This window comes from Perna viridis, chromosome 2, assembly GCF_037379345.1.
Source record: "Perna viridis isolate PV_CMFRI_1.1 ecotype Kerala chromosome 2, ASM3737934v1, whole genome shotgun sequence".
In the NCBI taxonomy this organism is placed as follows: domain Eukaryota; kingdom Metazoa; phylum Mollusca; class Bivalvia; order Mytilida; family Mytilidae; genus Perna; species Perna viridis.
The window spans coordinates 25,491,460-25,506,362 of NC_142446.1; the positions used below are offsets into that span (position 1 = coordinate 25,491,460).

General features: G+C 32.3%; 1 protein-coding gene across 3 annotated transcripts in view; it reads right to left on the minus strand.

Annotated features, from left to right (window-relative positions):
- LOC148624228 (kinetochore-associated protein 1-like) overlaps nt 1-14,903 on the minus strand; it is a 68,697-nt gene that overhangs the window by 23,931 nt on the left and 29,863 nt on the right. For all 3 annotated transcript variants that reach the window (XM_088566800.1, XM_088566799.1, XM_088566798.1), the window contains exons 27-43: nt 14,688-14,787; nt 13,409-13,546; nt 12,522-12,641; nt 12,003-12,078; nt 11,598-11,662; nt 10,142-10,252; nt 9,686-9,714; nt 9,213-9,314; nt 8,311-8,495; nt 7,230-7,327; nt 5,816-5,966; nt 4,384-4,556; nt 3,241-3,342; nt 2,482-2,610; nt 2,213-2,329; nt 1,022-1,131; nt 463-649 (exon numbers count right to left, since the gene is read on the minus strand). In XM_088566800.1, coding sequence (XP_088422926.1) covers nt 463-649; nt 1,022-1,131; nt 2,213-2,329; nt 2,482-2,610; nt 3,241-3,342; nt 4,384-4,556; nt 5,816-5,966; nt 7,230-7,327; nt 8,311-8,495; nt 9,213-9,314; nt 9,686-9,714; nt 10,142-10,252; nt 11,598-11,662; nt 12,003-12,078; nt 12,522-12,641; nt 13,409-13,546; nt 14,688-14,787 — 1,993 coding nt within the window. The remainder of the gene's footprint in view (nt 1-462; nt 650-1,021; nt 1,132-2,212; nt 2,330-2,481; nt 2,611-3,240; nt 3,343-4,383; nt 4,557-5,815; nt 5,967-7,229; nt 7,328-8,310; nt 8,496-9,212; nt 9,315-9,685; nt 9,715-10,141; nt 10,253-11,597; nt 11,663-12,002; nt 12,079-12,521; nt 12,642-13,408; nt 13,547-14,687; nt 14,788-14,903) is intronic.

Here is a 14,903-nt window from a genome sequence, read left to right on the forward strand (position 1 = left end):
AATCACAAATTTTGGTTCCTAACGAAAAGGAGATTTCCTTTGATATGTATATTGAAAACCTTCAAACCACGAATTTAAGAATTCACAAACCTGTATTTCTTGCCTCATCCACGAAAATTGGTATCCACCAATTAAAGTACTTTCACAGTATTTCTTAATGCACATCTTCACATAAGGCCAAATATTCTAATGATGTTGCATCAAAATCATTCGAGTAGTTTATAAGAAGTTGTGCTTTGAGGTTTTATTTTGTTAAACCCTAAAGTTGGATTATCTCCCTTTGGAGTCCTCCAACAATAATCATATTCCTTCATGCACACCTACATATGATGCCCAACCTTCCTATAAAATTCAGAAACATGTATTTTTATTTTATTGTGATGGTACTGCAATTAACATGACACTTTTGAAGAGGAAAGAAATGATTAAGTTTACATACTACAGAAGACAAACATAAATAACCTTCATAAACAAAGTCCTCAATCTTTGAAAGAGTACATCCTTATTATCTATTCCATCAATAGCAGACTTGGCTTTCTTCAACTGTATTTTCTTAGCTTCTAGTTCTGCCGGTAATACTTGATCACTGCTACCAAACACATGGTCCAAATACATAAACAAACCTTCATCTTTGCTCACTCCAAATGTTCTGAAAAGAATGTAACATGGTATTATTTGATATTAAGAGTAATTTTAGAATTTAGAAAATGAATAATAATATGATTTATAAACAAGACCTAACTAATGAGGTTTGTCATGCCAATATAGCTTAAGGGGTTAGGTTAGTGAGATAATAAAAGGCAAACAAATCTACTAACATCCTTGTTAGGGGTTAGTTTTAAATTGTTATTTCCATTTTTTTCCCTTAAATTCATAATAACTCCGAATTTAATAATATCTTGTTGTGAACATATACATATCTGAAATCCTTTTTTTTTCTAAATGTAGAGGATATCAATACTTTCATTTTTAATCATAATTTTTTTCTTCAATATTATCTACTATGGCGAACTTAACTTACTTGCAGAAATCAATGATGAGTTCAGAATCTGCCCCTGGAGCTTGAGCAACCTGTGGTAATAGTTTCTTTTTCTCACTGGGCGGCATTTGAAATGCGTCCTTGAAACTGATCTAAAAGAAGAATTAACTTTGGAGGGATTCATTTCATTTTTTCACATGAAAGCCAGTAAGTGAGTTATTGTGGTTCACCTAGTAGTGCATAACATTTACAATGACTTCATACTTCATATTTGAACTACCCCAGATACATTTTGTGAATTAATTGCTATTTTCTATATAAGAACATATTAAACAGGGATTGACAGGTATATCCACAGGTATATCCACTTGTTGTACTGGAATCACTGAATAGAGATGTGTTATGTTATTGATTATTCAGGTTTTTTGACAATCATTAAATTAACACTGCTGATCGTTAATTCACCCTCACTTACAATAAAAACAAGATTAAAATGAACATTTTGCACTGAAGTTACACATTTTTACTTCTTAGAATGAACACAGAAACAGTAGTTTTAATGTACATATATAACTACAAAACAGAGTTCAAAAACACTTCATTTTTTGTCAACCAAAATCATTTCATATTAACTTTTGTATTTTGAACCCTAAATGTGGAATATCTTTCTGTCAAAGCATCTTCAAATGATGTCCAACTTTCATATAAGTTTCATTAAAATTCCTATGTAACTCCCTCTGTTTGCACATCCAGATAATGAATGAAATGGTCAGTATCAATCCTACTCACCACTGAAGGCTGGATCATACCCTCTTATATTTTTATCATATAATTTTACTACTAGACTTAGTATCTCATGAATATCTCCCCTTTTATTACTGATTCACTGATGGGGTTAAATATGTTTTGAAACAAGAAACTCATAGACATATGTCCCTGCCTGCCACAAAAGTGCAAAAGTCCCATTACTCCTGTAAAATTTGTTGAATTAAATTGGAGGTGCAATATGATCACCTACAAATGGTGACTAACAATCCTACCAAATTTGGGAACAAAATCTGTCAAGCAGTTTCTGAGAACATGCATCCACAAGAGTGCGGATGGATGCACAGACACATGTATTTCTATGCCCCCTTCTTTGTCACTGCAGGGGACAATAAAGTTGGATGACTTTTCAAATATTTCAGCTTATCAGTTAGCAAGAGATTCTGAATTGAAACTAAATTTGGTTACCTTTATTTTGGAAAGTCTGTTTCCCCATTTAGCATTGACCTCTAACCTCTGACACATGCTAACAATGCTAGCATCTTTATAGACTTCTCCAGCACCAATACCAACATAAGATATTGCCTAAAATTATAGTAAACACATGTAAAATAAAAAAAAGTATTTTACTACCTCAATAAGGCATTCATTTGCTAGAAGTAAACAAGTTTTTGACCATATCACTTATCTTTTCTGTATGAAAAATGTCATGATACAATTGATGTCTAAAAACCTACCCTAAGCCTTCTGTAATTATGTCCTGAAGTTTTAATGATTCTCATGACAGCTTCCTGACCATCTCTTTTGGTACCACTCAGGACATATGCCAGAGCTAGTTGGTGGTCTGTGTAAGTACTGTTAAATATCTGACAATAAAATGACAAGGGAATATACAAGAAATAAATCATCTTCACTACAGACTATCCATTACAATTAATATAAAGAGATAGAATACTAAACAACAAATATAATGACCATCGAAAAAAAGAAAAAAATTATCTACACAGAATTTTTAAAAAATTACTAATGATGAGAAAACTTTCGTTAGCCTGTCTCCTAAAGATACATATTATTGCATGGAAGCTCATTGACCTCTAATTGACTTTATTATGACCATGAATATTAATTATAAGCCCCAAATATCATTACTGTCTTCTCCAAAAGGTTTTAACTTCATCTTAATGTAACATGGTTAATTCACAAAAACAAAATACATGTATCTGAACCTAATTTGTTTAAAATCACTGCTCATTAAATGTACAAAAAATCATAACAATACTTGCATTATCTTTTACTTAAAAAATGTTATTTGAAGCCTATAATGTTGTAAGCTCATGTTTCATGGTGAAGTCACAATTAAAAATCATCACTGAAAGTAAAAAAGAGACTTTTTGTACACATTTAACCATCTGGCATGAAAACAATTTATAGCATTCTGGTTACACATCTTCATCAACACACCAGTAAGGAACTCCTGTATAAATCATGTCTTATACCTTCATCAACACACCAGTCAGGAACTCCTTGACATATGGGGTGATCATTTTCTCTACTTCCTCCAAATCATTCTTCTCTGGTAAAGGACTGTCCAATAAAGTCTACAAAATTAACAAAATAGCTATAAAATAATAGCAAATGTCTAGATACAAACCCTACTGGTGTGAGACTCAACAGGGTAATCAAAGATGTTGAAAATCCCCTCAGTCTGCAGATACAAACTAGTATTGCTAGAAGCATAGCTCACAAAAGGACATCTCACATTCTTATTACATATTTGACAGATTCTAGTTTGTTTGTTGGGGTTTAACGTCCGAGCAGCAATATTTCAGCTATATTCAGACAATGAACATGAAATGGATGATAAAATGAACATGAAATGAAAAAAAAAGAATGGGTCACAAGGATAATAGGGTCGACAAATTTTGATTGCCACTGGAAAAAGGGGGATGGGTAAGGTTGGGCAATTTAGCCTCCTGTGGCGGAGCGCAAAGGTTCCTACTCCTATCGAATACCACAGCAGGGTTCTTTAACGTGCGAGGAATGTGGCATCTTTCCCAACACGGTGCACCAAGGTTTGCGGTCAGGTTTTCCGTATTATAGCCTGACAACCCCAGCATGTAACATGCCAGGGGTACCCCATTCCACCACCTGGGGCACATATCTCAGTTGCTCTGTGGGCAGAGCGTCTAGTCCCCGGCTAGGTTTGAGCACTATTTAGTCGCCTTTTACGACAAGCTTAGCGCTGCTGCAGGCCTATTCTTTTAACACCCAGACCTGCACGGGGTGACAGATTCTAGAATTTCTATATGATCCAAAGTTCTAATATAAAACCGAATCTTAGTTTCTACAGACTCTATGTCAACAACAGGCAATGCCCCATTCCCCATTTGAATACTCCTGCATAAGCCTCTGTGGTCTACATCATTTAGTCCTATCAATTTAGGACGTAAATGAAATAATAAAATACACATTTAAAAAACAAGATAATTATATCAACTATACAGAGAATAAAACAGGGAAGGATGGATGAAAAAACATTAATGTTACTACATGTATATACTGGTATTCATAAAACAAGTTTACAGTGATGAATTAATATCTTATTTTCTCCCAAAGGAACAGGATTTGTCTACTTTTACCTCATCAGTAACTCCAACAGGGTTAGATGGAACTATCTGTCTGACAGTACATAACATATGATGCAGTATTTGGTATGCCAGCTGTATATGACTGTTATCCTTGAGATATTCTAATACAGGTCTGATAGAAGTTTGGATTAATTCTAAAATCTCCATGTAATCCATAGATACATCTAACAAAGAAAAGATTGGCCATCATCATACTGTGAAAGTACTATTATTCATGGGGTACCAATTTTCATGGTTTTCGTTGGTAAGCTGAACCACGAAATTTTGTTCCCAATGATAAGGAGATTTCGACTGATGTGTATATGGAAAACCTCAAAACCACAAATTCAAGAACCCAGTAATTTTTGTTTCTTCCCAATCCCAGAAAATTGTTATCCACAAATTACAGAATTTTCACAGTAGATTTGCTTTCAGTTTATTTATATCTACTCCTTACCAAAGTTATGACAATGAAATTGGATGCTGTCTACTTAAAACAAAGGAAGCTTTTATAAGATGGCTGTAATCTGCAAATGTGTAAACAGTGGAACATAATGAAAATGTAATAAGGGTCACAGCTAATCACTGATAGACTCAATTTTCTTTAACGATCAGTGGAAGTCTGAAAACATATGTGACAATTAATAATAAGCAGCAGTGATGAGTTGTTACCAAGTAAAGTGTAATAATACTATGTTACAGAGAGACAATCACTTTGAAGCATGGGTATAAAATACTTGTATTCTCACCAAGGTAAAAGTGATTTCATCTGAATTCATCTTCTGTTAAAAGTAACATGTATGAATTGGTTTAATTCCCATCAATGCAGAAAAAGGGGACTTCAAAAGAAGTATAGGGACTTACCACTGGACTAATAATATATATAATAATATATAAGTTTTGGCCAAATAAAAATTTAGGTGTGGTTCCGGTCACCTCTTTAAAATAAATAGGGCATGTTGGCCAGAAAGTTCTACTTTTAATTATTATTTTTTTCAAACAACTCCTGAGTCACAAAATCCTGAAAAAAAAATGAAAGCCTAAGTGTTCACTGAAAATATTTATTACAACAACTGATCACTAGACAATCACCACAAACAGGAACATCAACATCAACTGGCTGTAAATTTAAGGTTTTCAGTTGTCTCATGGCTGCAGCTGCAAGCAAGTGCACAGCCACTTTTGTTTACTGTTTTAAATACCAAACAGGTCACAAGTAACTAAAAAAAAAAATCAGCATTCCGGAAGTGGGTTTCATTTTGGAAAAAAAAATATTATAAAGTGAAAAAAAAAGGTCCGGGGTCAGCAGTAATGACTAGGGTTGGTCAATTGACTGGAACCACACATATCATTTTTATTTGACATTAAATGCAAGTATCCATTTCAAATGTAAATCTAAACATTGTTCTTTTTAGCTACAAGTATCTATATTTATATTGTTTACCTATAAATGGCAGAGTGACACAATACTGTGACATCAAAGGCAATACAATGGAAGAATTCATAACCAAGGCATCCTCCTTAAACATACTATCAGACATCCAATCAGATACCATCTCAGCAGATGGAGTTATCTTCTCTTGGAGAGACACTTCCTGTAGAAAAGATGACTTCATTAACTTTGAATATCAATGAAAAATGTGGTAATGAAAGTAAAGTTTTCTGTTGAAAAAAAAAAAAACAGCTTTTGTTTATCATGCATTTTCATAAAATTTTATCATCCACATAAACCAAACCGCTTAAGTGACCAATCACACATCCTTTGCTACCTGATTAGGAATCAATAGCAGTTCTTATTAAAAGGAAAGTAAATATGAAATAATAAGGCTATTATATCATAAATATACAGTATTAAGTTTAACCACCATCTATTAGTGTTGTGCAATCTGTTGTTTGAGTTTTTATACTAATGTATTGTCTAGTGTTTTATCATGGTCCACAGAACCCCCATCAGTTAGACCCTAACTTGGCTATTCAAGTAGTTTATCACAAATAATAGGAAAGAGTCTATTTTTTTTTTTGGCTGCAATCAGATTTTGGACTTTAAAACAAAGTGTATTGTTCTTTCAGATGCGTAAGCAATCAAGAATATGTAATCTAAAAAATCGACAAAGTACCATTTCATTCCCTGGTTTTCAAATCCCCTTGAAAACATGGTGATCAAAACATCCGCCTGCAGCTAATAAAAACATTGTTATAAGACACGTTCATGCCTTTTTAACTGTCACAAGTAGTGGACAACACTCCACCATCAATGATGGAAACTTAATGCGCACACATGACGTGACACATTGGTCACTCAATGCACCATTCTAAGAGGAATTGCGACTATGGCGCATGGCGTACGGTAATCCCAATCACTGAGCATAATTATTTGTTTTCTGTTTAATGTGTGCATATTTTTGAAAATTAACAGCTACTTAATACTTGCTCTCTTTCAAAATAATTGTTTTTCATTACTGAATGTTCTCCATTGATCAACAATTCCATTTTTAATCACATTTCACTGGAAATGTTGACAACTAAGCTGGTTTATCATTTATAGCTAAAGTTTTTGTGTTTAAGAAAAACAGTACCATAAGTTAACAAAAAAAGTGACCAATGATTTTAACAAAAAATTGGTTACTTAAAATCTCAATCCAATAATCATGTCTAGAAGGTAAACTTACCAACTTGAGACTTTGATCGATTATCATACACCACTACTATCTACAACTGATGCTAACTAAGTTAAAAACTAAGATGAGGCCGTTCTGGATAGTATGATGAACATGTGGAAACTATCACAGGTGATTGTGTACTTTGTACCAGTAAAATTACAAGTCTTGATTATGTATGTCCCTTGGATAACCACTTACTTCATCATAAAAACTGTATTCTCCTGCTTCACACTGTTGACTGATAGATACTGCTAATGAAGCTGCTTTGGATAACTCTAAACACTTCAGAAACAAATCTTAAATATAAAAAAAGTCTTAAGCATTAATACATAGACAGATGTAATATATGTAATGGTAAACAGGTGTAATTTAAATGAAGAATGGTATCCAGAACGTTTCAGTACCCTGCCGTATTAGGTTCTCTCCTCAGCATCAGATGGCTGATTTTCTTAATACCTTATTTCACAAGAACTTTTGGAACTAAAATTGTGCGAAAATGAATTGAAATGGGGCTTATTATTTTTACAAGCCAGTGGGAAGGTATGTTAAGGGTGCACTATACAGTTACATTAAGGCTTTTTTTCCACATACTCCATGCATGCTTTCATCCTGCGGTAGAGTTTAAGTGCCTGATATTTTAAAAAAACATAGTATTTGGCTGTTAGTTTTGGAAAGGCTTCCTTGATTTTTACTAAAACTCAGTAATATTTTTTTCAGTATTTTACCATGGCTACTGGATTTTATAACAATAATCACTAAATTATTTATAAATGACTTGAACTTCCACACACCAAGGATTTCAAAATTATGCACCTTTTTATGACAAAACACTAGAAATTTCCGTGCGGACTACCTCAAAACAGCTTAATTTCAACAAAAAGAGACCAAATTTTCAGAAATGACCTATCTGTATTGCACTACCTAAGGTCAGCATACTTGTCAACTTTTCAAATATAAGACTATGTCCATAGATCACATATACATGTATGTCAATTCCAACTTGAAAGCTATGCAATAAGTTGTACCAAATGTGGTACCTGTCTATTGCAAATGGTTAGAAATTATTTATAAAACCAACAATATCATTATGCAAATTTTTTATGCTTTTTGATACACATAAGCATATAGACAGCCAGTTGAAATTTATTTTAAAACTGACAGTCATTGACTATTTTTATTATTGAAAGGGAAAAATCATAAAATGAAACAGCTGGATGAGTTAAATAAATTCAATATTTCTCCTTAAGTGAATATTCAAGTGTAACCAAACCATAAGGACCTGATTGACAACTACAGACAGCTAGGGCTTCTGATGCCAACATATTGGTTACATCAGGGAGAGTTCTAAGTTGTTGAGCTGTCAGTTCACAGTCATTAGTGTTAGCTTGTAGTTGAAGGAAAGAGAGAGCAACAGTGTACAGGGTCTCAGCAGTCTCTTCAGTCCTATCACACTCCAACAGCTTACTAAAAAAAAACAAAATATTAAAAAAAAAAAATTACATTACAGAGAGCTCTTTTGCCAAATGATCAGCTGTTCATTATTAAATATGAAAGTAATATCACCTACAAAAGATTACACACAGCCAAGACAGCTCATATTTTAATTGGTCAAGTTTCTGAAAGCAAAAATTTGTTATGAAATGTCACATCTCAAGATTTTCATGTATATATCTTTTTATAATTGGTGAGATTAAAGAACCTTAGTGAGCATGCTCACATACCTAATGCGTCCCCATGTTGAATACTCAAATAAATTTGTTTATAAGAGATATATATGTAGAAGGACCCTGATAAAAAAAGAAATAAGAGTGTTTTTTAGGCTTTAGACCTTTATCTTCTAACTAAATTCTGTTAGTCAGAATGGTAGTTTCAAACTCCAGGCTGTGACTTCTTTGAGTTTTAGTTAATCCAAAGTAAATATAATTGCAGCGGAACAAAACATACACTTGACCTATAACTTATATACCAAAAAATCATGTCATAATCTACAAGCGATTAGAAAAAAAAAGTCCAAAAAAAGGTTATAACTGTGAATTCAGCTAAGTTCAAGCCTGTAATTTTGCTATCATTGAAAAAAGGCAACTTCATAGTTGATACTCAAATCAGCGGCTGCCATTTAGAGACATTTTTCATCAAATGTATTTACATTTGATTTTATCCTTGTAATTCATATAAACTCACCGACAATGTTTGAGAGCAGTTTGTATGCCTCCATTTTTTGCAGCTTCCATCGCCAGCTGACCATGTATCCTCACATGTGATACTTTTAAAATATCTGCTAGCCTAAAAAAAAAAAAAAAAAAAAAAATTTGTTTATTATTGTGAGTCAATGTAATTCATAATTTATTTGGACCATACGTTTTAAGTATGGGGTAATACTGGTCTAAATCTAAAGCAAGTCAGTTTTCTTCAAACTTGGAAATGGGCATCAAAAAGTAAAGTCACAAAATTTAAGAACAAAATAATTCATAATATGGCTTGGTTGAAAAAATCAAAAACACTACAGAAAACATTTTATATGCTCATGGTATATCATATGCAGTATGCAAGGGCCATCAATTCATCATCATTTACTAACATTGTTAAATCCTAATTTTTTAATAAGCTTCAAGGCAAACATACTATGTATAAAAACTAGATTAACATCACCATACCTGTAAACTTTAGTGTAGTTAGCTTCTTGCTAAAAGAAAACAAACTGATCTGGTAAAATACTAAAAATATACATAATAGTACCATGTACCAGTCATTATTAAGTACACCTGTATTTTTACTAAGGATTTAGCTCACAGGTGATTGATGTGAAAATTAAAGATCGCTAGATTATTTCTTGTATTTCCCATATAATTCTGTATCACAAGTAACACATTTGAGATCATTAATAATTAATGTCAACCCAACATAACTTTCAACGAAAGTTTTATTTACCACTAAGTAAATGATGTACATGAAAGTACTATCGTTTGTAGAGTATCAATAAAAATGGTATATAGAATCAAGAAATTAAATTCAAATTTTTTAACAACCTAAATTACCTGTGTGGGTCAGTGTAATTGGTTAGTAATACCAACTATTGTTGGTGGTGGTAGAGTAAGTAGGTAACTTTTTACCTTATTTGAAGTTCTCTTTATGAAGAATTGTTTCGCAAATGAAGTCAACAGTTTGATTCTGACATTTTTATCATTATACTGGTCTATTGTAATGTATTCATCATACTCTTTCTAAAAACAAAATAAACAAAACAGTATAATCATCATATGATAAGGGGACCTAACTCCATTTATTGTTTAATTGCAACATCTCTAACTATAGGATAAAATACATGAATATCACTATTTTCAAACTGTTGTACATAAAAAAAACAACCAAAAATAAAAAAAAAATAAAAATACATGTAGTTCAATCAAGAGCAAAATATCCTCAAAACATAAAGTGTGAACAGTTTAACCCTTAAGCTGCTATGCTATTTTCTAGTTTTATTGTGTAATGCTGAATAAAAAATTGAAAAATGGCTAATTGTGCTTACAATGTTTGAATGAGCATATCTTTGTTATTATTTATCTTAGACCAATAAAGTTCTATTTAAAAGTATTGTTGGATTCTAGAGTTTTTTATTTTCAAATTAGTTTGTTTCCATCTGCAATTTTTACCTGTCCAGGTGCAAATAAATGGAGATAATATGCTTTGATGATTTAATATTTGAAACAATTCCATAAACTTGAAACTTCATAATAATTAAACACTTCTAAACATAAAACTTCTGAAAAAATGTTACACACATTAAAAAGTTTAACGTCCCTGGTAAATATCAAGGTATGACACAGGTAAGTCAAAAACTTGTTTACTGTGAAAGCGTAAAAAAAATGCAGAAAAAATTATCATCAGTCCTCTTTTCAGCTAATCAGTTGGTTTCACAAACAATGATAGTTATACGTCATCATCAATAAACAGTTTAAGAGAATCCAAAGGAGTTCCATGCGGCACAAAGTCTTCATTTGATTTTGTTTTTCTGGTAAGTGTCACTGTCATTTCGCACTCATCCATTGCATAGATCGTCGGGGAAATCCCTATCAGAATTCGGAGAAAAATCATGTAGGGATAAATTTCAAAGCATATTTCGATTAAGTTTCATCTTTTCTGGTCCAAAATGTTCGAATTTGGGATCACCATCTGCTATCGTTGAAAAAAGGCAACTTCATAGTTGATACTCAAATCAGCGGCTGCCATTTGGAGACATTTTTCATCAAATGTATTTACATTTGATTTTATCCTTGTAATTCATAAAAACATCCAAGAATCTAAAAAAAATGCCAGATTTAGACCAATCAAAACGTCTAATATAATTTACTTCCTTTATTACAGCTTCCAGAATTCCCTTCTTGTCTAGGAACGAACATAAACAACTGATTTCTGAAAACGACAAGAGCCACGAGTAGCAGCTTAAGAGTTAAATTTTAATTTCCACTTGGCAGAATAGAATTACAATGTTTTAGCTACATAGCAAAGTAAACATACATCAGAATGTACAATTATGCAATAAAACGACTATGGAGTAATTTGTATTACCTGAAGGGCAAGCAGGTTCTGAAATATTACCAGTAGACATCTCAGTTCATTGGCATCCATAAAATCTAAAACAATAAAAACATATATTTCGGAGTTGCCACTTTTTTTCAGACATGTAGCAAAAGTTTTATTTGTTCCATTGTAAAATGTAATTTTAACCAATAACAAAGAAACAACAAATGGAAAATAATTCAACCTCCATCTTCCTTAAAAAACTCTGAAAAATCTATGAATGAAAATATAACGAGGAAAGGTATGATATTTATGTCAAAGAGACAACAACCCTACCACGATGAAAATGTCAGTATTTCCTTTAATCTAATTGATTACATGCTTTTATGACTTATTGTCCACCTCAGAAATTGTTAGCCGTTCCAATGCCCGATAAAAACATGAATGTAATACCCTCTATATCATTTAGTATCAGCTTTATTACATAACATCCCGCTTCTGTATACAGAGTCTTCTTCTTGTGAATTTCCTGAAAGATAATAATAATGATAGAATTAGAGAGGTAGATAAGTTCCCAGTCAGTTTCCATAGAAGGTATGGAAAGCATAATGAATATAAATATCAGATATCTATTTTTTTCAAGCATAATTTTTTCCCTTTGTTTAAACAATTAGTTTTCCCATCTGAAAATCAGCTAATTTCTTTGTCTCACAAAGTTCATTGCACAGTCAAAGTAATAAGAATAATAAGTTCAAGAAAGTATTATTGAGTTTTCTTAATTTAGTTTCATGCCTCAAAATCTTTAAAATGTTTTAAAGGTTTTTAGTTTATATCACCATGTACTATCTATTGTCTTGAATTTGAACAGGAAACCTAACAGTTTATTAAATAAAAACTGATAACATTTAACATTAAAGTGTATAGTAATTTAAAAACAAGTTTGTGTTTTTTTTTATTTACACTTCTTCTCACCTTAACAGAAATCACCACTGGATCATTGAGTAAAACTTTAATATAATGTACTACTCTCTGTCCACAATCTAATCTTTCATCCACAGGTAGTGACTTGAGTAAGTCCATACACTCATTCACCTATAATAACAAGTATGATAGAGTGAAACTTGTTCAAACAAAACCATGTGTAGAGTGAATACCAATCAAATTCAGAGATACATCTACTATCATTTTTAATTATTCAGAATGAGAAAGTCTTGACCAACCAAATTTTGAGACTTATTTAAGATAGGTACAACTAATCATCACGAGTTAAACATTTTTTTTTTTGCCAAAAAAAAAATGTCCTTGAAAATGTGATACAAGATCTTTTTTAACATAGACACAGCTACTGCGCCACTGGATGTATTTTGACTGAATTACTATCTCCTAGGCTAACTATAGTCATGAACATGAGTGTAAATGTAAGAAAAATAATGGCAACTTTAATTAACAGACTTGATTCACAAGAATTCCTCGAACCCAGTACATTTTCACCTACTTTAAGAAAATTTCAGATTGATTACAGAAACACAAGTATTATGTGACCTCAAATTGAGATTATCTAAAATCCTGGAGTTTTTATTCAAATCTTTAAATTTCAGTGGGCAAAATGTGAATTGAGTAAGGACTTGAAGAAAGTCGTAATTTGAAATTTTTTCATGAGGTACAACTACCTTATTTGTGAACTGTTTCATTGTGAGCATTTGTGAAAAGATAAATGTCTCAGAATGTGACGACTCTATTCACTACACTGCTCCATTGGATCAAAGTGATACAGGGAAGATAACGTAAACTTATAGAAGGGTCTGAAAAATTCCCAACAATGTTAGAACTGTCAAAAAACAAGTCAAAAAACTACTTACCATTTCATTCTTAATTAGGTGTCTCATTCTGAAGACATTCAGGTCTTGAGTCAATGACACATTGTATCCTCTCATCACATTGAAAGCATCCTCCAAGCTGTCAGCACTATTCTGGCTCAGGATGTAATACATAAACATCTAAAATATGATAAATATATAACAAAATATGATTGAACATTCATCAGTCCTTCAAGTAGCCTCTGACTAAAAAATATCCAATTAACGGCTTTTTCCCAATAATAAAAATACAGACATATTTTGACAAGAATCAAATCATTGCCTTCCAAGTTTACAACATACAAATAATACACACTTTCATAGTCTTAAAGATGATTGAAACACACTTTCTTTGAGGGAAAAGAACAAATTTTGATGATGGAAAACAGAAACTATATTGTTCGAACCAAGAACAGCCAGCAAACAAACAGAAAAATTAGAATCTACATGGCTGGTGTAAGGAAAATGCATATATCACTAAAAAATACAGAGATTATAGGGGATTATCAAATATACAGAGATTTTCTAACAATATAGAAAATATAGTGGCTTGAAGGCCTGATTCATTGTTTCTAGAAAGCATGGTCTTCAACTCTCCTCTACAGCAATCAGTGATTGGGATTAGAGAGTCCCATTGGCTCATGGTCTTCAACTCTCCTCTACAGCAATCAGTGATTGGGATTAGAGAGTCCCATTGGCTCATGGTCTTCAACTCTCCTCTACAGCAATCAGTGATTGGGATTAGAGAGTCCCATTGGCTCATGGTCTTCAACTCTCCTCTACAGCAATCAGTGATTGGGATTAGAGAGTCCCATTGGCTCATGGTCTTCAACTCTCCTCTACAGCAATCAGTGATTGGGATTAGAGAGTCCCATTGGCTCATGGTCTTCAACTCTCCTCTACAGCAATCAGTGATTGGGATTAGAGAGTCCCATTGGTTATTAATAACTTTCTTTGTAAAAATGTCAAGTTATAGTCAGAAGCTTTTACAGTTAATATTTTTTTTAGATGGCAAATTCTTAAAATGATGGAAAAAATTCAATCTTAATAACTGCAAAATACATAAATAGAAACTATTCATAATGTTTTAGTGGCTAGATAAGTAGGTAGAGAATAAATTAACGAAATATTGAAGTGTAAGCTTTTATGATACTAGAAGTATAACAAGCCTTTCACATACAAACAGTTTTCTTGAAATAAAACTGAACTTTAATCAATTTGGATCATTGAAAAAATTTAATTTTAATGTTTTCTAATGACAATATGTTCATAAAAACCAGACCTCTGAGTTGTTGTCAGGCAGATCTTCTTTCTTCAGGTTGTATTTAAACATTAACTTCTTTAGCTCCATCAAATGAACTTGCTCCTTAATGTCATTAACTCTACAAAACAATAGAATAGATTTATGACTGGCTTAAAAAAGGTGTGCAGTCATAGAACAGATTAATGACCAGAAGGCATGCTTTCATGCAAAAGTAAGTTAGATACAACAGTAAGC